This window comes from Nerophis lumbriciformis, linkage group LG03 (genome assembly GCF_033978685.3).
Source record: "Nerophis lumbriciformis linkage group LG03, RoL_Nlum_v2.1, whole genome shotgun sequence".
NCBI lineage: Eukaryota > Metazoa > Chordata > Actinopteri > Syngnathiformes > Syngnathidae > Nerophis > Nerophis lumbriciformis.
The window spans coordinates 55,936,053-55,960,562 of record NC_084550.2 but is presented as its reverse complement, the minus strand read 5'-3'; the positions used below and the strand labels follow the sequence as shown (position 1 = coordinate 55,960,562).

At 36.3% G+C, this 24,510-nt stretch overlaps 1 protein-coding gene across 1 annotated transcript in view; it reads right to left on the bottom strand.

The window, feature by feature from the left end:
- Positions 1 to 24,510, bottom strand: part of LOC133587215 (cadherin-22) — a 615,599-nt gene that overhangs the window by 204,106 nt on the left and 386,983 nt on the right. Inside the window, exon 6 of the mRNA XM_072912852.1 lies at positions 16,208 to 16,502. Coding sequence (XP_072768953.1) covers positions 16,208 to 16,502 — 295 coding nt within the window. The remainder of the gene's footprint in view (positions 1 to 16,207; positions 16,503 to 24,510) is intronic.

Below are 24,510 nucleotides of genomic sequence, written 5' to 3'. Positions count from 1 at the left end.
ACATTAGCTCGGATTCAGACTCGGATTTCCGCGGCTTAAGCGATTCAACAGATTAGGCATGTATTGAAACGGATGGTTGTAGTGTGGAGGCAGGTAGCGAAAACGAAATTGAAGAAGAAACTGAAGCTATTGAGCCATATCGGTTTGAACCATATGCAAGCGAAACCGACAAAAACGACACGACAGCCAGCGACACGGGAGAAAGCGAGCACAAATTCGGCGATCGCCTTCTAACCAACGATTGGTATGTGTTTGTTTGGCATTAAAGGAAACTAACAACTATGAACTAGGTTTACAGCATATGAAATACATTTGGCAACAACATGCACTTTGAGAGTGCAGACAGCCCAATTTTCATCAATTAATATATTCTGTAGACATACCCTCATGTCAGCAGGCCAGGGAAGCTAGGGTCGATATTCTTCTCTTGATCATCTTCGGGACGGTGTGAGCCAAGACATCCAGGGGGGTTTAGCTCGCTCGTCTGCGGGAACAAACTGCCGCCATTGCTTGCCGTGCTACCGAGGCCCTTTGTCCCTGAATTGCTCACACACTCCGGCAGATTCAATGGGGGTCTGGCGGCAGATTTCTTTGACTTTATCGTTGGAAATGCATCTGCTTTGAGTGTCGCAGGATATCCACACATTCTTGCCATCTCTGTCGTAGCATAGCTTTCGTCGGTAAAGTGTGCGGAAGAAACGTCCAATTTCTTGCCACTTTCGTATCTTTGGGCCACTGGTGCAACTTGAATCCGTCCCTGTTCGTGTTGTTACACCCTCCGACAACACACCGACGAGGCATGATGTCTCCGAGGTACGGAAAACAGTCGAAAAAACGGAAAATAACAGAGCTGATTTGACTCGGTGTTTGAGAAAATGGCGGATTGCTTCCCGATGCGACGTCACGTTGTGATGTCATCGCTCCGAGAGCGAATATTAGAAAGGCGTTTAATTCGCCAAAATTCACCATTTAGAGTTCGGAAATCGGTTAAAAAATATATGGTCTTTTTTCTGCAACATCAAGGTATATATTGACGCTTACATAGGTCTGGTGATAATGTTCCCCTTTAAACAGTCTATATTTTTGAAGAACTAAACAGTGATGGTGTTGTTGTGGTTTTTAGAGCATACACGTCTGGTGTCGGCGGTATCGATATTTCAGCATGGATCCTGTGGAGAATGCATATATTTTTAAGAGTTTTAAGAGTTTCCCCGGCAGCTGGGTCTACCAGCGTGCCGAGACACGCCCCCGTTCGCGCTGGCCGTGTCACGCCCACATGCCGGCAAGGCTGTGGGCGATCGGCAATCTGCACACCTGGGACTGATGAGGGCGAGCTGTATAATGGACCAGTGGACCCAAGGATCCTGGCGGGAACTTAGTTACCCTTTTGCGTACCATAAGCCGACAAGCCTTATGCTCTGTTTTCTCTCTGCATTTTTCCCCCTGTGTCTGAAGTCCTTGTTGTCCTCCCACAGTGTCTTACCCCCTTTGTGATCTCCCATTGTTCCCCTTTGGATTTGGACTGCCTTCCTCGATCCTCGACCCTCGCATGGACACGGACTCTGACGCCTCTCTCTCTCTCGCCCTGGATATTTTGCCTGCTCACAGACGGCCCTCCTGTTTTGTCCCTCCTCTCGCTCTCGAGGCAACACTAGGTAAAACACCCAAGTAATTATCCGCACCGAGTCTAACACCGCACACTCTTGGATTTTGGCCACACTCCATTCTCTAGCGTAGTTTATATATATTTAGTATGGTTTATTATTGCATATATATTGTGCATATATATATATAGTAAATCATAGAGCTTTACTTCCCCCTGGTGTCTGTGCCGTCAACTCCATCCTAGAAACACACCAAGTTACTTCTTTATTCATAGTCATGTTTAAAGCAGCTAATATTTTCCCATGTGTGCACTTTGTGCTTGTATCTTATGTCCGCTAGTAAACTCTGTGCCTTACCTTGAAAGCGCTGGAATGTGTATTGGGAGTATAAGGTACCCCTTGTTTTCCCTTATCAGTTTAGAACAATAAGAATATTATTTCTTTTTGGGCGGGTGGGGGATGTTTTCGTACTAAATAAGCTGACTCTTTCCGTTTGATTTTCAGACCACTTCTAGATGCCGCTATTAACGCATTGTAAGACTGGTCTCCTGAAGCTTGAGTAAAACTTGATAATATTGCTATTCTGTCTTGATGGTCCTCAACATATATGTCATCTGAAATAACTTGGGATTGACCAGTGACTTTTATTCCATGAGAGGAAAACTGGTCTGACGCAACAATCCGCAACGTCACTAACCGCTACCATGCGACCCGATCGCAACAACATATTTGTCATTCCTGTATGTTTATCGCTGTCTTTTCAACACTTCAAATGAACCAAACGGCACCAGCTTTTTTTGAGCCGACGAAGGCACCACAGTTACTTTTGCAGAGGACACAACCGCCTTCAGTGACTTCACCCACAACCCTCCTCCTTTTGTCCTAGCATCAAGACATGCAAGCTCCTCAGCAACATTCAATCAGGCATGAACTACAAATTTGATTTAGGACTGCAATTTCATTAGCCGCATATTTTTCCACACCACCACCGGGCTCAGTCCTTCGCAGTCCATCATCGTGGCCGGCGCTCCTATTTCATTTGCCCTCCTCTTTTGTTTGGAGTTAACCAACCTTGGAACAACAAACAGGTTACGCACACAAAGTGTTATTTATTTAGTCTGTTTGGTTGAAAGATGCATGAAGGAAGAGTACAAGGTGGCAGGGACGCGAATAAGGAGGCGCTTTAGGCTTTGAATCTCCGCCGAGGCAGCGTGCAAAATGGCACGGATGATAAGTAGAAATGAATAAGCCTCAGGTAACGACTGATTACTCTCTAAATATCACCGCCAATGTTTTGCTGCACGCACATTCCATTCATTCTGAAAAAAACAAAACAAAATGCTTCAGGTCGGTTTGAACTAAAATAACCTGTTGCGTCTCACACGTCTGGAACAAGTCAGTATGTGGAAGTGGTTTTTTTTTGTGCTGGAATTGCCAATGTAGATGACATCAGTGTGACGCAGGGCCACGTCGCGTCGAGCACATCATTACCACAGCGAATCATGCAAGATTGGGGAGACGTGTTTAAACACACGCATCACCAATCTGATTTTTTTTTTTCAAATAGCACGCGGTGAATCTGAGTCGGTCGAAGTCGAAACACTTTATATTTTGTTTGCGGGCTATGGAAACCAAAAGTCAATCTCAGAAAGCTCAGTATGGGTAGAGGTTCGGAACATTCAGAAAGTCATTCTCACAATCCGTTTATAAAGTTATTTAGATACAGATGCATTGGTCCGTATGTACACTATATTGCCAAAAGTTTTTGGCCACCCATCCAAATGATGAGAATCCGGTGTCCTAATCACTTAGCCTGGTGTATAAAATCAAGCACTTAGGCATGGAGACTGTTTCTACAAACATGTGTGAAAGAATGGGTCGCTTTCAGTGATTTCCAGCGTGCAACTGTCATAGGACGCCACCTGTGCAACAAATCCAGTCGTGAAATTTCCTCGCTCCTAAATATTTTGGGTTTGAAGGTTGCCAGGAGAATGCTACATTTTGGACTGCATTGTGCCGAGTGTGAAATTTGGTGGAGAAGGAATTATGGTAGGGCTGGGCGATATGACGGGTTTTTTTAATATATATATTGCGATATTTTGCCTTAGCCTTGAATGAACACTTGATGCATATAATCACAGTGTCCTTGCTCCTAAATATTCCGAAGTCAACTTTATTATAAGAAAAGTGAAGTTTGGGAACAACAGCAACTCAGCCACCAAGTGGTAGGCCACGTAAACTGACAGAGAGGGGTCAGCGGATACTGAAGTGCATAGTGCAAAGACTTTATGCACAGTCAGTTGCTACATAGCTCCAAACTTCATGTGACCTTCCAATTAGCCCACGTACAGTACGCAGAGAGCTTCATGGAATGGGTTTTCCATGGCCGAGCAGCTGCATCTAAGACATACATCACAAAGTCCAATGCAAAGCGTGGGATGCAGTGGTGTAAAGCACGTCGCCACTGGACTCTAGAGCAGTGGAGACGCCTTCTCTGGAGTGATGAATCACACTTTTCTATCTGGCAATCTGATGGACCAGTCTGGGTTTGGAGGTTGCCAGGAGAACGCTACATTTCGGACTGCATTGTGCTGAGTGTGAAATTTGGTGGAGGAGGAATTATGGTGTGGGGTTGTTTTTCAGGAGTTGGGCTTGGCCCCTTAGTTCCAGTGAAATTAACTTTGAATGCTCCAGGATACCAAAACATTCTGGACAATTCCATGATATGGCACTTAGACTTAGACTTCCTTTTTATTGTCATTAAAATTTTAACTTGACAGCACAGATAAGAACACAATTTTGTTACATAAGCTCATGGTAGTGCAGGATAAAAAAGCAATAAGGTGCATATATAAATAATAAATATATATAAATAATATATAAATATGTATATAAAAAAATTAATATACATAAATAAATAAATAGATTACTGTACAGATAAATATATTGCACGTTTTCACATGCGTCCACGTTTATGGATGTATGTTATATTGTCTTTTTTATTCCAGCGAGTTAATCCATTTCAATCATCCACTTCAAGTTTATATGTGAGTAAAGACAGGGGGCCAAATACTTTTGGCAATATAGTGTATCACCTGCCCTCCTGGAGTCGCCGTGTGTGTGTGTGTGTTCTACAAAGGCAACTACCGTATTTTCCAGACTATTCCACGGCACTTTATTATTCTCTGTAGCAAACGACTGTGCAGAAAGTCTTTGCACTATGCGCTTCAGCATCCGCTGACCCCTCTCTGTCAGTTTACGTGGCCTACCACTTGGTGGCTGAGTTGCTGTTGTTCCCAAACTCTTCACTTTTCTTATAATAAAGTTGACTTTGGAATATTTAGGAGCGAGGAAATTTCACGACTGGATTTGTTGCACAGGTGGCATCCTATGACAGTTCCACGCTGGAAATCACTGAAAGCGGCCCATTCTTTCACAAATGTTTGTAGAAACAGTCTCCATGCCCAAGTGCTTGATTTTATACACCGGGCGAAGTGATTAGGGCCCCTGATTCTCATAATTTGGATGGGTGGCCAAATATAGTGTATATAGCATGTTGTATGAAGTACAACACGGTTGATCAGGAGTGTATGCTTGCCTCAGGTATGCCCAACAAATGATTACCAGTGTATGAAAATGTCATCATCCCTTGCATGAATAGTCCCACACGGCAGCTCCGGGATACATTTCCTCCTTAGGAGCATGTCTGAACACAGTATGAAGACTCATTGGGGAGCATGGCAATCATCAGAGTCTGCTCCTTCCCTCTTAGATTCCAAACAACGGGTCATCACAAACACTACACAACCCCAACCGAGTGCCACATTTATTTTCATCACCAGTGTCTTGGCTGCTATTTTCATTTCTCCCAAAAGCCACAAAAGAAGTATTTCCGCATATGGCTCTTGCTCAGGACAAACTATTATACTACAACCTACTTGCTTAAAGGCCTACTGAAACCCACTACTACCGACCACGCAGTCTGATAGTTTATATATCAATGATGAAATCTTAACATTGCAACACATGGCTTACTAAAGTGAAATTTTACATTTCGCGCGGAATATCATGCTGAAAACGTCTCGGTATGATGACGTCAGCGCGTGACGTCACGGATTGTAGAGGACATTTTGGGACAGCATGGTGGCCAGCTACTAAATCGTCTGTTTTCATCGCAAAATTCCACAGTATTCTGGACATCTGTGTTGGTGAATCTTTTGCAATTTGTTCAATGTACAATGGAGACAGCAAAGAAGAAAGCTGTAGGTGGGAAGCGGTGTATTGCGGCCGACTGTAGCAACACAAACACAGCCGGTGTTTCATTGTTTACATTCCCGGAAGATGACAGTCAAGCTTTACCATTGGCCCGTGGAGAACTGGGACAACAGAGACTCTTACCAGGAGGACTTTGAGTTGGATATGCAGACGCGGTACCGTGAGTACGCGTGCAGCTGCGGCTTCCAAACATTTGATCGCTTGCCCGTACGTGTGTGCCGCTATGTGCATGTCACGTACGTAACTTTGGGGAAATATATGTGCTGTATGAACTTTGGGGAGGTGAACGGTACTTTGGGTTGTGGGATTGAGTGTGTTGTGCAGGTGTTTGAGTTGTATTGGCGGGTTATATGGACGGGAGGGGGGAGGTGTTTGTTATGCGGGATTAATTTGTGGTATATTAAATATACGCCTGGTTGTGTTGTGGCTAATAGAGTATATATGTCTTGTGTTTATTTACTGTTTTAGTCATTCCCAGCTGAATATCAGGTCCCACCCGCCTCTCACAGCATCTTCCCTATCTGAATCGCTCCCACTGCCCTCTAGTCCTTCACTCTCACTTTCCTCATCCACAAATCTTTCATCCTCGCTCAAATTAATGGGGAAATCGTCGCTTTCTCGGTCCGAATCGCTCTCGCTGCTGGTGGCCATGATTGTAAACAATGTGCAGATGTGAGGAGCTCCACAACCTGTGACATCACGCGCATATCGTCTGCTACTTCCGGTACAGGCAAGGCTTTTTTATCAGCGACCAAAAGTTGCAAACTTTATTGTCGATGTTCTCTACTAAATCCTTACAGCAAAAATATGGCAATATCGCAAAATTATCAAGTATGACACATAGAATGGACCTGCTATCCCCGTTTAAATAAGAAAATCGCATTTCAGTATGCCTTTAAATAAATAGTTGTTACACAAAATCGCTAAGTTAAACACACAACCTTAAATGACTTCCGAGATATTTGAATATCATAGCAAGTAGTGAAGTGAAGTGAATTATATTTATATAGCACTTTTCTCTGGTGACTCAAAGCGCATTTTACATAGTGAAACCCAATATCTAAGTTACATTTAAACCAGTGTGGGTGGAACTGGGGGCAGGTGGGTAAAGTGTCTTGCCCAAGGACACTACGGAAGTGACTAGGATGGCGGAAGCGGGGATCGAACCTGGAACCCTCAAAGTTGCTGGCACAGCCGCTCTACTAGCCGAGCTATACCGCATATAATAAGTAGTATTATATGCGTTCATATAGAAAACCCTGAATTGACTTAAGTTGCAGTCCAGCTCTTAGCATCTCATATTCCATACCTTTGGTGTGGTGTTGTCCCGATACCAATATTTTGGTAGCGGTACCAAAATGATTTCAATACTTTTTGGTACTTTTCTAAATAAAGGGTACCACAAAAATAGCATTATTGGCTTTATTTTAACAAACATGTTTAGGGTACATTAAACATATGTTTCTTATTGCAAGTTTGTCCTTAAATAAAATAGTGAACATACAAGACAACTTGTCTTTTAGTAGTAAGTAAGCAAACAAAAGGCTCCTAATTTAGTCTGCTGACATATGCAGTAACATATTGTGTCATTTATCATTCCATTATTTTGTCAACATTATTAAGGACAAGCGGTAGAAAAATAATTATTAATCTACCGTATTTTTCGGACTATAAGTCGCAGTTTTTTTCATAGTTTGGCCAGGCTTCAGTGCGACTTATATGTGTTTTTTGCCTTCTTTATTATGCATTTTCGGCATGTGCTGTGGTGGTACTTAATGAATACTTAGGTCTACTAAACTACTGTATTTTAATGTTGTCATTATGGTGGTACTTAATAAATACTTGGTCTACTACACTACTGTATTTAATGTTGTCATTAAGTACCACCATAATGACAACATTAAATACAATGAATTAAATACTTAATGAATACTTAGGTCTACTACACTACTGTATTTAATATTGTCATTATGGTGGTACTTAATGAATACTTAGGTCTACTACACTACTGTATTTAATGTTGTCATTATGGTGTTACTTAATGAATACTTAGGTCTACTACACTACTGTATTTAATGTTGTCATTAAGTACCACCATAATGACAACATTAAATACAATGAATTAAATACTTAATGAATACTTAGGTCTACTACACTACTGTAATTAATGTTGTCATTATGGTGGTACTTAATGAATACTTAGGTCTACTACACTACTGTATTTAATGTTGTCATTATGGTGGTACTTAATGAATACTTAGGTCTACTACACTACTGTATTTAATGTTGTCATTATGGTGGTACTTAATGAATACTTAGGTCTACTACGCTACTGTATTTAATGTTGTCATTATGGTGGTACTTAATGAATACTTATTTTTACTACGCTACTGTATTTAATGTTGTCATTATGGTGGTACTTAATGAATACTTAGGTCTACTGCACTACTGCATTAATATTTAATACCACCATAATGACAACATTAAATACAGTAGTGTATTTAATGTTGTCATTATGGTGGTACTTAATGACAACATTATATACAGTAGTGTAGTAGACCTAAGTATTCATTAAGTACCACCATAATGACAACATTAAATACAGTAGTGTAGTAGACCAAGTATTCATTAAGTACCACCATAATGACAACATTAAAATACAGTAGTGTAGTAGACCTAAGTATTCATTAAGTACCACCATAATGACAACATTAAATACAGTAGTGTATTTAATGTTGTCATTATGGTGGAACTTAATGACAACATTAAATACAGTAGTGTAGTAGACCTAAGTATTCATTAAGTACCACCATAATGACAACATTAAATACAGTAGTGTAGTCGACCTTAGTATTCATCAAGTACCACCATAATGACAACATTAAATACAGTAGTGTAGTAGACCTAAGTATTCATTAAGTACCACCATAATGACAACATTAAATACAGTAGTGTAGTAGACCTAAGTATTCATTAAGTACCACCATAATGACAACATTAAATACAGTAGTGTAGTAGACCTTAGTATTCATCAAGTACCACCATAATGACAACATTAAATACAGTAGTGTAGTAGACCTAAGTATTCATTAAGTACCACCATAATGACAACATTAAATACAGTATTGTAGTAGACCTAAGTATTCATTAAGTACCACCATAATGACAACATTAAATACAGTAGTGTAGTAGACCTAAGTATTCATTAAGTACCACCATAATGACAACATTAAATACAGTAGTGTAGTAGACCTAAGTATTCATTAAGTACCACCATAATGACAACATTAAATACAGTAGTGTAGTAGACCTAAGTATTGCCCAAGGAAAAAAATACATTTAATTTTGGTGAGGTTTTAAATTATGGCTTCAGTAATTAAAGATGTTATGCTTCAGCTGAGCGAGTTGTTCTTTTAAGTGATAACTTACTCAAAACATAAGAAAAAAACAAGATAGAAGAGGAAAGTTTGGTTTTCAAGTACCACCATAATGACAACATTAAATACAGTAGTGTAGTAGACCTAAGCATTCATTAAGTACCACCATAATGACAACATTAAATACAGTAGTATAAAATACGGTACTTGTCAATTTACTGTTAATATCTGCTTACCGTATTATCCGCACTATAAAGTGCACCTAAAAACCTCCAATTTTCTCAAAGCTGACAGTGCGCCTTATAATCCGGTGCGCCTTATATATGGACCAATATTGAGCCACAACAGGTTTCGCAACTACATGATGCATAACGTAACCCCAGCCTCTACTGTAGCGTCTATTCTATGCGCCTTATAATGCGGTGCGCCTTATATATGAACACCGTTTTAAAATAGGCCATTCATTGAAGGTGCGCCTTATAAACATGTTCTATCTACACTTCTGTTAAAATGTAATGATCATTTATTCTTCTGTTGTTTGGATGCTTTACATTAGTTCTGTATGACACCACCCATTTGTGTATCAATCCGATACCAAGTCGCTACAGGATCATACATTGGTCATATTCAAAGTCCTCATGTGTCCAGGGACATATTTCCTGAGTTTATAAACATAATATACATTTAAAAAAAAACGAAATAAGATGTTGTGATGCCAAAAAATATCGACATAATCATAGTAGCATGGACTAGATACGCTACTGTACTTGGTATCATTACAGTGGATGTTGGGTGTAGATCCACCAATAAACGTGGATGCATATGCAAAAGTGCAATATATTTATCTGTACAGTAATCTATTTATTTATATCTGCACCTTATTGCTTTTTTATCCTGCACTACCATGAGCTTATGCAACAACATTCCGTTCTCATCTGGGCTGTAAAGTACAAATTTGAATGACAATAAAAAGGAAGTTTAAGTCTAAGTCTAAGGTGTAGATCCACCAAAGGCGTTTGTTTACATGTTGATGGCGGTGAGCTACGGTGTGTAGTGAAGCATGTTTAGCTATTCCTCGTCCTGCAGGGATGATACTTGTAAGAAACTTACTTTATTTATCGCCATGGAGGCGAGGATTAGTGATTTAGAAGTAGCTAACACACTGCAGACAGCGGCTGGACTTTAGAGTACTTTTCAGAGGCGGTATAGTACCGAATATGATTCATTAGTATTGCGGTACTATACTAATACTGAATATAGTATTATACTATATTGACGAACGCTATTTTGGTGTTTGGCTCGGTTAAACTGGAAAACAAAAAATAGATCCTGGATAACTTCTACTTGATTCGTATCGGGCTGTGTATCTTTGAGCACCACACAATACAATTGGATTATTGGGGGTTACAATTCAAATCAGAATCAATACTGGATTCAAAACAATTCTCAATTCAGACTTAATATTTTTTCAATAACAGCCCCGCAACCCCGAAAGGGACAAGCGGTAGAACGTGGATGGATGGATAAAACATTGGGTGCCAGTTCTACATAAACAACTCGAAAAAATGTCTATCATATTTTCCGGACCATAGGGCGCACCGGATTATAAGGTGCTCTGCCGATGAATGGTCTATTTTTTTAAATATTTTTTCATATATAAGGCGCATCGGATTATAGGGTCATATTATTATTATTTTTTTTTTCTAAATGTAAAACACTTCTTTGTGGTCTATATAACATGTAGTGATGGTTCTTTGGTCAAAATGTTGCATATATTATGTTTTATTATTAGTATGTTAAGTTATTATGTTATTATTATTATTATGTTTTATTATTATTATGTTTATGGTCTATATAACATGTAGTGATGGTTCTTTGGTCAAAATGTTGCATAGATTATGTTTTATTATTATTATGTTAAGTTATTATGTTATTATTATTATTATGTTTTATTATTATTATGTTTATGGTCTATATAACATGTAGTGATGGTTCTTTGGTCAAAATGTTGCATAGATTATGTTTTATTATTATTGTGTTATTATGTTAAGTTATTATGTTATTATTATTATTATTATGTTTTATTATTATTATGTTTATGGTCTATATAACATGTAGTGATGGTTCTTTGGTCAAAATGTTGCATATATTATGTTTTAATATTATTATGTTATGTTATTATGTTATTATTATTATTATGTTTTATTATTATTATGTTTATGGTCTATATAACATGTAGTGATGGTTCTTTGGTCAAAATGTTGCATATATTATGTTTTATTATTATTATGTTATGTTATTATGTTATTATTATTATTATGTTTTATTATTATTATGTTTATGGTCTATATAACATGTAGTGATGGTTCTTTGGTCAAAATGTTGCATAGATGATGTTTTATTATTATTATGTTATTATGTTAAGTTATTATGTTATTATTATTATTATGTTTTATTATTATTATGTTTATGGTCTATATAACATGTAGTGATGGTTCTTTGGTCAAAATATTGAATAGATTATGTTTTATTATTATTATGTTATGTTATTATGTTATTATTATTATTATTATGTTTTATTATTATTATGTTTATGGTCTATATAACATGTAGTGATGGTTCTTTGGTCAAAATGTTGCATATACTATGTTTTATTATTATTATGTTATGTTATTATGTTATTATTATTATTATGTTTTATTATTATTATGTTTATGGTCTATATAACATGTAGTGATGGTTCTTTGGTCATAATGTTGCATAGATTATGTTTTATTATTATTATGTTATGTTATTATGTTATTATTATCATGTTTTATTATTATTATGTTTATGGTCTATATAACATGTAGTGATGGTTCTTTGGTCAAAATGTTGCATAGATTATGTTTTATTATTATTATGTTATGTTATGTTATTATATTATTATTATTATTATGTTTTATTATTATTATGTTTATGGTCTATATAACATGTAGTGATGGTTCTTTGGTCAAAATGTTGCATAGATTATGTTTTATTATTATTATGTTATTATGTTATGTTATTATTATTATTATTATGTTTTATTATTATGTTTATGGTCTATATAACATGTAGTGATGGTTATTTGGTCAAAATGTTGCATAGATTATGTTTTATTATTATTATGTTATGCTATTATGTTATTATTATTATTATTATTATGTTTTATTATTATTATGTTTTTGGTCTATATAACATGTAGTGATGGTTCTTTGGTCAAAATGTTGCATATATTATGTTTTATTATTATTATTATTATGTTATGTTATTATGTTATGTTATTATGTTATTATTATTATTATGTTCTATTATTATTATGTTTATGGTCTATATAACATGTAGTGATGGTTCTTTGGTCAAAATGTTGCATAGATTATGTTTTATTATTATTATGTTATGTTATTATGTTATGTTATTATGTTATTATTATGTTCTATTATTATTATGTTTATGGTCTATATAACATGTAGCGATGGTTCTTTGGTCAAAATGTTGCATAGATTATGTTTTATTATTATTATGTTATGTTATTTTGTTATTATTATTATTATGTTTTATTATTATTATGTTTATGGTCTATATAACATGTAGTGATGGTTCTTTAGTCAAAATGTTGCATAGATTATGTTTTACAGATCATCTTCAAGCGGCTTTCTGACAGTCGCTTCCGGATGCCCCGTTTAGTGGGCGGTCTTATTTACGTGGCTCACCTTCGGCAGCGTCTTCTCCCCGTCATCTTTGTTGTAGCGGTGTAGCGTGCAAGGACGGGTGTGGAATAAGTGTCAAAAGATGGAGCTAACTGTTTTAATGACATTCATACTTTACTTCAATCAATAATGGAGCAGCATCTCCTCATTGGGAAACAACAACAACAGGAAATGTGTCCCGTGAAAAACCGTCCGACCGAAACTCTAATAACTAAAGTTCCTTGGGTGAATAATGTATACTCACTACACCGGTATGTTTTAGCGCTTTCATGGTGAGTTTACTGACAGATATAAGTAAGAACTTTACACTACTTTATATTACAAATGGCAACAGCGGAGGGTTATTGTCACATAAGAAGATTTTTCAGGACTTTTACAGATCCCAAATACAGATCAGCAGGTACCAGAAGGTAAGAAAAATTGCTTTAGCATAATATTGCGAAACAAAACGGCAGATAATGTCTTACCTTATACACACACCATAATAATACTCCTATGTTGAAGCACAGTACAATCCATCAAGCGGTGCGGCTTCATAGCTTACCAAAGTCGTACTAAAACATTTTGATATATTTTTCAGCGCCGTGTGTAATGTTCTACATTTTCAATGGAACATTTAAAATGTTGGTGTTGTTTACTTGAGACATATTGCAATCATTGTGCTGTCTACACTTATCTCTTGTGTTTGACTGCCATCTACTGGTCACACTTATCATTACACCATGTACCACATAAAAAAGCTTCGAGGTGAGTAAGCTCAACCAAACTTGTGCCTTACATTAGGCGCACCGGGTTATAAGGCGCACTGTCGAGTTTTGAGAGAGAGAAAAAAAGATTTTAAGTGTGCCTTATAGTCCGGAAAATACGGTATATTACTTAAAAGAAAATTGGTTATACTGGATGAAATTCTACCCAAACATTTAATAAAGTGGCTGGACAGGACATATTTGAAAAAAAAAAAAAAAAAAAGTTTTAAAATCTAATTTTTAAATCGTTACACATAAGAATCACAATTCATTTGAAATATTTATTTTTGACACCCCTAGATTTGTAGTACATACCTCTAGCTTTATGGAATTATGTTTTTTGTGGATTATTTAAACACATCTTTGTGGTTGTGTATGAAAGGTGGCTATTATTAACTAGGGATGTCCCGATCCGATATTTGGATCGGATCGGCCGCCGATATTTGCAAAAAAATGCGTATCGGCAAGGCATGGGGAAAATGCCGATCCAGATCCAGTTAAAAAAAAAAACTCTAATCCGTGTTTTCCAACGCACCTATTTAAATAGTACATTCCACTTTTCTGCTGCTCCCTATAATTTCCGTTCCGCATTTTCCAGCACACCTTCAACACATCCACAGGTCTGTGAATTCTCACACAGTTGCTTTTAGCTGCTGGCATTACACGGCAGGCTCTTCTCACTCTTTTCTGTGTCTGTGCTTCTCACAGACAGCAAGCGCACCTTCTTACACACGTCACATACTGTCACGACATACGTCACATACTGTCACGTCATACGTCACATACGTATAAGCCCTCCCCGAGCAGAGAGGTAGCAGCATGGCTAACGTTAGCTGTGATGCTAGCGCAGCCGTGTGACCAACGTTCTCTCTAAGGTGCGCGCTTGTGCAATTGCGCACTGTTTAAACGTCCTCTGCGCATAGCAATTATATGCCACACACAAAATCAAATACAAAAATAAGCGCATAACAATTTTCGACACACGGACACGACAGAGAAAACAGTTTTCGTCATCATTGTTCAAATATTATAACGTCTGTCGAGGCGCTTATCTCCATTCGGTGCCACACGTCCACACCATCAAAATGCCGAGGCAAAAATTTCCACATCAACACCGTATGAAAAAATTAGTGATTTGCTTAGTTGTGATTTCCTTCTCTGCATGAAAGTTTAAAAGTAGCATATATTAATGCAGTATGAAGAAGAATGTTTTAATGTAGACATGCAAGCCTTAAGAGAAAATGTTGAAAATCAAGACTACATTTCCTGCAAATGGGTGCATTTTTACCCTATATTTTAACTTTAGATTTATTCTCATATCAAACTCTTTTGGCGGTCTTTTTGACACTTACATCCGGCGCCCCCCTCCACACCCTGGATTACAAATAATGTAAATAATTCAATGTGATTATCTTGTGTGATGACTGTATTATGATGATAGTATATATCTGATAGTATATATCTGTATCATGAATCAATTTAAGTGGACCCCGACTTAAACAAGTTGAAAAACTTATTCGGGTGTTACCATTTAGTGGTCAATTGTACGGAATATGTACTTCACTGTGCAACCTACTAATAAAAGTCTCAATCAATCAATCAAAACACATAGAATCATCATACTGCTGTGATTATATGCATCAAGTGTTCATTCAAGGCTAAGACAAAATATTGAGATATATATCGTGTATCGCAATATGGCCTTAAAATATCGCAATATTTAAAAAAGGCCATATCGCCCAGTCCTAGTTTCAATGATGCCATTTCTGTTTGTCATGTATAATTTTGTCTATTTTGTGTTTATCCTTGAATAAACAGGTCAGTTTCTTGTTACCAACCATTGTGTATTATTCAAACTCCCCTAATTCAGCTGGCTAGTTGTTATCAAGAGTACTAAAACCCTTTTCAACATGATTCTGACAACTAAGTAGGCTAAATAACTTTAAACTTGAATACATGCTCGGATAGGCCATTATCGGTCAGTATCGGTATCGGTCAGTATCGGTATCGGATCGGAAGTGCAAAAACAATATCGGTATCGGATCGGAAGTGCAAAAACCTGGATCGGAAAACTGCTGGACGTTTAATATATTGTCTAAATGTGCTTACGCATGAGTAAGTGCCGATTGAGTAACGTGTTTTTGGCGAGTTCATCATTTTGGCGGTTTGTATGACAAACGGTGGCTGTTTTCATTAACAACCGGTGGGAAGATCGCAATAGTTTTATAACATATGGTCAAGCATGAGCAAGTACACCTTTACTTTGACTGTGGGTTAATTTAAGTAGTTTTGGCTGTTTCGTTATTTTGGTTGTGGTTATGGTCAAGATAGTTCTCAACAGCAAATCACAGTATGTTATGTTTCTGGTTCTATGGTTGTCGTTACACTTTTCCTCTTCGTCAACTTTCTTATCGACCAAAAAAAAAAACACTTAATATTTCTACCACATTTAAATGACAGGTTTTCGCTCTTACCTATGGGGGACAGTTCAGCCACGCTGCCAATGTACGGACCCTCCAGGAACTTGGGCTCGCTGTCGTTGATGTCCTGGACCTTGATGACAAACTCCGACTCGGGCTCCAGGGGGTCGTTGCTGAGGCGGTTCCGGGCCTGCGCCCGCAGGGTGTAAAAGGCCTTCTCCTCGCGGTCCAGCCTCTCGGTGGCGTGGATATCTCCCGTCAGCTCGTCGATGATGAAGATGGTTCCGGCCCCTTCTCCTGAGATGGTGTACTTGATGTTTCCCTCGCCTTCGTCTGAGTCTGTGTGGATCTGACAATGAATAGCAAAAATGCATCTAATCTTTGAATTGCAATTTCTTTGGACAAAGCCAAATAGTTTGGTGACTGTGGCAGGAATTATAATATATAAATCAAATATTTTCATAGCTCAAGCAGTAAAAACCTGTTCATGACCTTCTCATTTTTTATTTGATTTTTTTTTTACATCACGAGAGGTTTCTAGAAATGAAATAACACCTGTAAAGTCACCGTTACACTTGCACAGCTCAATTTTTGTTTCATCTGACATCACATGGACAAAGATAAGACCTTCTGGAGGAAACTTCTGTGGTCAAATGAAACAAAAATTGAGCTGTTTGGCCACAATACCCAGCAATATGTTTGGAGGAGAAAAGGTGAGGCTTTTAATCCCAGGAACACAACACCTACCGTCATGCATGGTGGTGGTAGTAATATGCTCTGGGCCTATTTTGCTGCCAATAGAACTGGTGCTTTACAGAGAGTAAATGGGACAATGAAAAAGGAGGATTACCTCCAAATTCTTCAGGACAACCTAAAACCATCAGCCCGGAGGTTGGGTTTTGGGCGCAGTTGGGTGTTCCAACAGGACAATGACCCCAAACACACGTCAAACGTGGTAAAGGAATGGCTAAATCAGGCTAGAATTAAGGTTTTAGAATGGCCTGCCCAAAGTCCTGACTTAAACATGTGGACAATGCTGAAGAAACAAGTCCAAGTCAGAAAACCAACACATTGTCATGACTTGGTCCTGGGGTTTAGTTTTTCTAGAAGGCAACGGAAAGTTTGCTCGGGCGAGACGGGAATGTGAGAACATATTTATTTAAACTTATCAAAAAAAGTACAAACGAAAAGCGCGCACAGTGGCGGAGAAACAACTTGGCTATGAAAACAAATACTTGCACAAAGGCAGAAACTATGAACAAAAAAAAAAACACTAACTGTGGCATTAATAAACAAAACTTACTTGGCATGGACAAAAGGAGCAGCGTGAATGATGGACATGAAAAAAGTGTCAGAAATGTGCAGAGCATAAATGTGGAATGTCACCAGAAAGACAAACTGAAAACAATGAACTTAAATACTACAGACATGATTAACGAAAACAGGTGCGTGACTCAAAACGTGAAACAGGTGCGTGACGTGACAGGTGAAAACTAATGGGTTGCTATGGTGACAAACAAGAGTGCACAATGAGTCCAAACGTGGAACAGGTGAAACTAATGGGTGATCATGGAAACAAGACAAGGGAGTGAAAAGCCAGAAACTAAAGAGTCCAATAACTAAACAAAACATGACTAAAACAAAACATGATCACACAGACATGACACACATTTAGCTGAACTGCACCAATTTTGTCAAGTGGAGTGGTCAAAAAGTCAACCAGAAGCTTATGGATGGCTACCAAAAGTGCCGTATTGCAGTGAAACTTGCTAAATATTAACATTGCTGTATGTATACTTTTGACCCAGCAGATTTGCTCACATTTTCAGTAGACCCATAATAAATTCATAAAAGAACCAAACTTCATGAATGTTTTTTGTGACCAACAAGTATGTGCTCCAATCACTCTATCACAAAAAAATAAGAGTTGTAGAAATGATTGGAAACTCAAGACAGCCATGACATTATGTTCTTTACAAGTGTATGTAAACTTTTGACCACCACTGTATATATATACACAGTACAGGCCAAAAGTTTGGACACACCTTCTCATTTCAATGTGTTTTCTTCATTTTCATGACTATTTACATTATAGATTGTCACTGAAGGCATCACAACTATGAATGAACACATGTGGAGTTATGTACTTAACAAAAAATAAAGGTGAAATAACTGAAAACATGTTTTATATTTTATATTCTACTTTTAAAATAGCCACCCTTTGCTCTGATTACTACTTTGCACACTCTTGGCATTCTCTCGATGAGCTTCAAGAGGTAGTCACCTGAAATGGTTTTCACTTTACAGGTGTCATAGTTTTGATGCCTTCAGTGACAATCTACAATGTAAATAGTCATGGAAATAAAGAAAACACATTGAAATGAGAAGGTCTGTCCAAAGTTTTGGCCTGTACTGCATACATATAAACACACACACACACACACACACACACACACACACACACACACACACACACACACACACACACACACACACACACAAAGAATACAAATAAAAAAAACGTAACCTTTTTGACCTTGGGGCCCGACTTTATCCCGGCAGAGGGGTCTCAATTAAGAATATTACTCTTGATTTTAATTATTTTCAATAAATATATCTAACCTACTTAAAGTTTACAACATTCTAAAATGATATGAAAGCATGTGTTGATCACAAAAAAAAATACATTTTTTGAACACATAAACCTTAGGCTTAGGTCAGGCTGATTAGAAAAATAAGTACTAACCAACCTGCATAGAATGAACTCATAATTAACAGACGGAAAATAAAATAAAACAACAAAATTAATAATGAATATGTAATAATGTGACAATGCAATTAAAAGTAAAAAAAAACTCTAAATAGTCTACAAAACCCAAACCCAAACTTTTGCTCATGTAAACATATTGAATCATTATTTAGAATTCCTCCCACTAGGTATTTAAGAGGAACTGCACTTTTTGGGGGGATTTTGCCTCTGGTTCACAATCATTATGAAAGACATGATGACGGATGTATTTTTTTTTAATGCATTCTAAATATTAAAAAAAATAAAATAAAAGTCCGCTTACAGCGAAGCCAATGGGAGCTCCATTATTTTGCACGTAAAAGCCGATTAAAAACATTGAAAATGTGCCAACAATACTCCAATTACATTTTGTGACTTGAATATTGTTATTATAAGCGCTAACGCAGACAAACTATTTATAGCGGCGTCTTGATCACTTCCGTGTGTCCCTATGTTTACATCATCGACTGATCAGCTGCTTCCTTGCTACCTGTAAGTTCATTGGAGATCATAAAACATGCCTCTCACCTGGATAGTAGATAGCTGAAGATATAATCCAACAAGTTGGGACACTTTGACGGAGATATTCTTCATCTAAATGAGGATATATGAACATCCAAGCAGTCAACATCCTAATGACAGCAGACATTGTACAGTAAGTGATGTTTGATTACATTTGCTGGCTCTCATAAAGTCTGCAGTGAGTAATAATCATATAACTTTGTTAATTAATGTGCCGCGTAGGCTTAAAATGATCAACATACGTAAATATTAAATTTTATTACAAATGTTACTACATTACATATATACTTACAGCATGTACAGTATATAAAACCCTAACGGAAGTGTTATGATGTTTTTTTAGGGGCTCTATAGGCAGAATTGAATGACTCCCATAAGCTCCATTGTACGCAGACTTTTGATAGCATTTATTTAATATTTAGAATGCATTAAAAAATATAATATCCAAAGTGATTTGGAAGCAGAATGGATTGCTCCAATTTGCTGTATCGCCACCTTGAACAAGCCCATTATTACAAAGCTGACTAAATATATTAGTATTCATTATTACTTAAAGCATTTCAGATTTTTCCCAAGTAAAAATAGAAGAAAACTAATATTAGGATTAACTGCATAACCTTGTGTGTCAAACATTCTGCCCGTACGAAAATATCAATGTTCAGTTACACATTTAACAATGTTTATTATGGTTGTCATTTTCCAAATTAATTCATAAGTTAGCATTATTTTATATTTTCATTAAATAGCTAAATGTTGTTTATATTTTTAAGTATATTTTATTTTTATTTTGAGAGCTTTTAATATTTTAGATCAGGGGTGTCTAAACTTTTTCCACCAAGGGCCGCACACTGAAAAGTATAAGGATGAAGTGGCCATATTGATATTTTTTATATAGAAAAAAAAATGCTGAAATCTTTAATTGTGTCAGCTATGTATTATAGGCGACTAAGTATATTATTATTAATTATTATTTAAAGCATTTCAGCTTTTTCTAATTACATTCCGATTTTTTGGTTGTTTTTTTTTAAAACACATTAATGTTGTTTTTCCCATGTAAAACTGGAATAGAAATAACAATATTATTTACTGCATGACTTAAGTGTCTCAAAAATTATGCCTGTACGAAAATATTAATGTTTAGTTACACATTTTATTACACAGTTTATTGTGGTTGTTGTCATTTTTCAAAAATAATCCATAAATTAGCAATATTTTATTTTTTATTTAACTAACTAAACGTTGTTTATATTTTTTAAGTATATATTTTTTTAATTTTGAGATAATCTAATATATTATATCAGGGGTGTCTAAACTTTTTCCACCAAGTGCCACATACTGACAAGTCAAGTATGAAGTGGTCATATTGATATTTTTTATATATTAAAAAAATGCAAAAATATTTAATTGTGTCAGCTATGTATTATAGGTGACTAACTATATTATCAATAATTATTATTTAAAGCATTTCAGCTTTTTCTCATTACATTCCGATTTTCTTTGCTCTTTTTTTTTTACAACACGTTAATGTTGTTTATCCCATGTAAAACTGGAATAAAAATAACAATATTATTTACTGCATGACTTAAGTGTCTCAAAAACTCTGCCTGTACGAAAATATTAATGTTCAGTTACACATTTTATTACACGGATTATTTATTATCATTATTTCAAAATGAATCCATAAGTTAGCAATATTTGATGTTTTATTTAACTAACTAAACATTGTTTATATTTTTAAAGTATATATATATATATATATATATATATATATATATATATATAGATAGATATATATATAAACAAAGACATATATATTTAAATAAAAAAATGTGTTATAGGTCATTAAGTATATTATTATGAATTATTTGTTTTAAAATATACGTGTAACATGTGTCCTTGCTTCTCATAAGGATTGTGATGAAAAGGCAAAATAAAAAAAATAATAAAAAAAGTGCAGTTCCCCTTAAATGATTGCTGACACCTGAAATAATAGAAATACTCAAAATAATCCACAGAGAAAAGGGCCGAATTAAGGTCGCAAATGCACAAGCACATATACGATGTGATGACAAACAGTGTAATTAATGCCATCGTTCTTACTGCCATGTTAACTACCACCTTGCAAAATAGAAATAAACACAAAAATCCCCCCACCAAAAAGCCAAATGTACTTTTGCTCCTACATCTTGTTGAGATGCTCCATAATTACAGTGCACAACATTGTTTCCACCAGTCATTAATGCTGAAAAGCAGACTAAAAATAGTCCAGTAATTACAGTGCATGTAACGTTTAAAAGGCATTGTACTGTATTCCCAATGTTGCCTTCATGGGGGTTGAACATAGCAGTATTGGTGTCCATGCATGCATGAAGTGTGACGGTTTCTTGTGAAGTTAACTTGAAGAACCACTGCAGGGCCGCCGCCGCCCCCCCCCAAAAAAAAAAAAAAAAAAAATATGGCCGCTTCAGGAACATCTAATTACATTAGCGGGGGAAATATTGCTCTGATTTACAAGCAGTCTTTTAAGTTCACGTTTCATCGCTCGCACACTCACTACCTTTAACAACTGCGACGATGACTTTGAACTCCTCTTTTGGGGACGCGAGAAAAAAAATGTAAATTATTACAAGAAACCAAGGATTCTTTTGTGACATGCTAACTAATGACTGACTAGCAGACGCAGCTCGGAGATTGCATTAAAACGCTACGGCAGTTAGGGGACAGAGAATAATTCATATTTCAATATTTATTTCACCCAAGTTACACCAATTAGTCTTATTCTATTATGACATATTCTAAAACTTTTTTCCACTCAAGGGCGCATGCAGAACAAATAAAGGATGTGAAGGCTATGTTGATCTTCTCCAAATGTGTGTTATGAAAAGCCAATCCAGTATAGATCAAGATAAAAAAACTTCAAAGATTATTGTAACCAGGTAAATTAATATGCACATATTCCGTCTATGGTGGCATGTTGTTACAATTTCGCTGCGCCCTCAACAAGCGCAGCAAAATTGTAACAACATGCCGCCATAGACGGAAACACCTCCTAGGTAACACATGAGCCAATCACCACGCCCCTAGGCCAGCCTGTACCCACCCACTCTGTGCCCTGTATAAACCATGGTATGCGAATGCTCCCATTAAAATCTCCTGACGATTGAGGGTACCCCCTCTCATGAAACAGGCCTGTAGAGATGAAATAGTCTTGTGATTTTTTTTCCCCACACATACATATATATATATATATATATATATATATATATATATATATATATATATATATATATATATATATATATATATATATTGTCGGAGGCAGATATTTACATATATCTGTATTTAAGTGTTACTTCTTTAATTTCATAATCATATTACAAAACAGCTAGTGTTTTTCTTCCAATTGTGGTCTTTTGGTTGTCTGCAAATACTGTGTGCTAGCCTTGAGTGTGGAATGTAAGAAAGAGAGATACTCCTTCTTCTTATCTATTCTTATGTCCAGGTGCGGAGGACAATGGGCATGTGTTTGGGCTGAAAAGACAAGACAGCGAGGGAGGGAGAGAGAGAGACTTTATAGAATAGAAGGTTTCCATTTCGGGGGGCAGACCATCTTAGCTGCGTGATTGAATGTTATATGCTGGACTGGTCTCATTTATATTTACAAAGCTTTGCAAACATATACAAAATACCTATTCTGTCTCTGGTGGTTCTTTTACTCAGCTTTAAGTGTCGTAAAGAGCTTGGGAGCGACGACCAGAAACTTGAATTCCCTGGGAAGAACAACCGGTCCAAACGCAACAATATACACATATACATATATACACATATATATATATATATATATATATATATATATATATATATATATATATATATATATATATATATATATATATATATATATATATATATATATATATACATACACATATATATATATATATATATATATATATATATATATATATATATATATATATATATATATATATATACATGTATATATATATATATACATACATGTGTATATATATATATATATATATATATATATATATATATATATATATATATACATGTATATATATACATGTGTATGTATATATATATATATATATATATATATATATACACATGTATATGTATATATATACATGTATGTATATACATGTACATATACATATATATATATATATATATATATATATATATATATATATATATATATATATATGTATGTACATATATGTATATATATATACATGTACATATACATATATATATATAGTTGAAGAGTTGAAGCTGTAATAGCTGCAAAAGGTGGACCGACATCATATTGAACCCTATGGGTTAGGAATGGGATGGCACTTCAAGTTCATATGTGAGTCAAGGCAGGTGGCCAAATACTTTTGCAATATAGTGGATGTTATCCCTGACCTATAAACGTGTGCATCCAAACCTGTTTCCTTCATTGCCATCGTTGCTGCATTTCCAAAATGAGATTGCACGGGCAAGAATGTGCATGAAATGTTGTCACCATGCGTTAATTCAACTTTAAAGATGTCACCGTGCACGCATGCCCCTTTCTGCCGACTGTACACACTCTGTCAGCCAACCACACACACACACACACACACACACACACGCTCGTGCACACACAGTGAGTTCATCATTCTGCTGGCATGATGCGGTTTCTGCCACCCCCCAGGCTGGATATAACCATCCGTCTGTCAGTCCATCTTCACTGGAGTGATTTGGGTTGGCAGCATGAACACACACATGCACAAATACACACTCGCACAACTCTTAGCTAAGTTTTATTCCGCCAACTAAAGGTCAGTTTAGACATAATTTAAAATAAAATAAAACAGGTCTGCTGACAGGTCCCTTATCAAGCTGCTTTCTTTTGTTGAAACCCATGAAAAAAACAAGACTGAAAGTGAATCTGTTGCACATTCACACAGGGTTATTATTGCAACGGTTTTGTTTTGTTTTCCGCCAACAAAAGAAAGCCGACTGTAGTCAACTTTCACAAAGCCATCAAGGC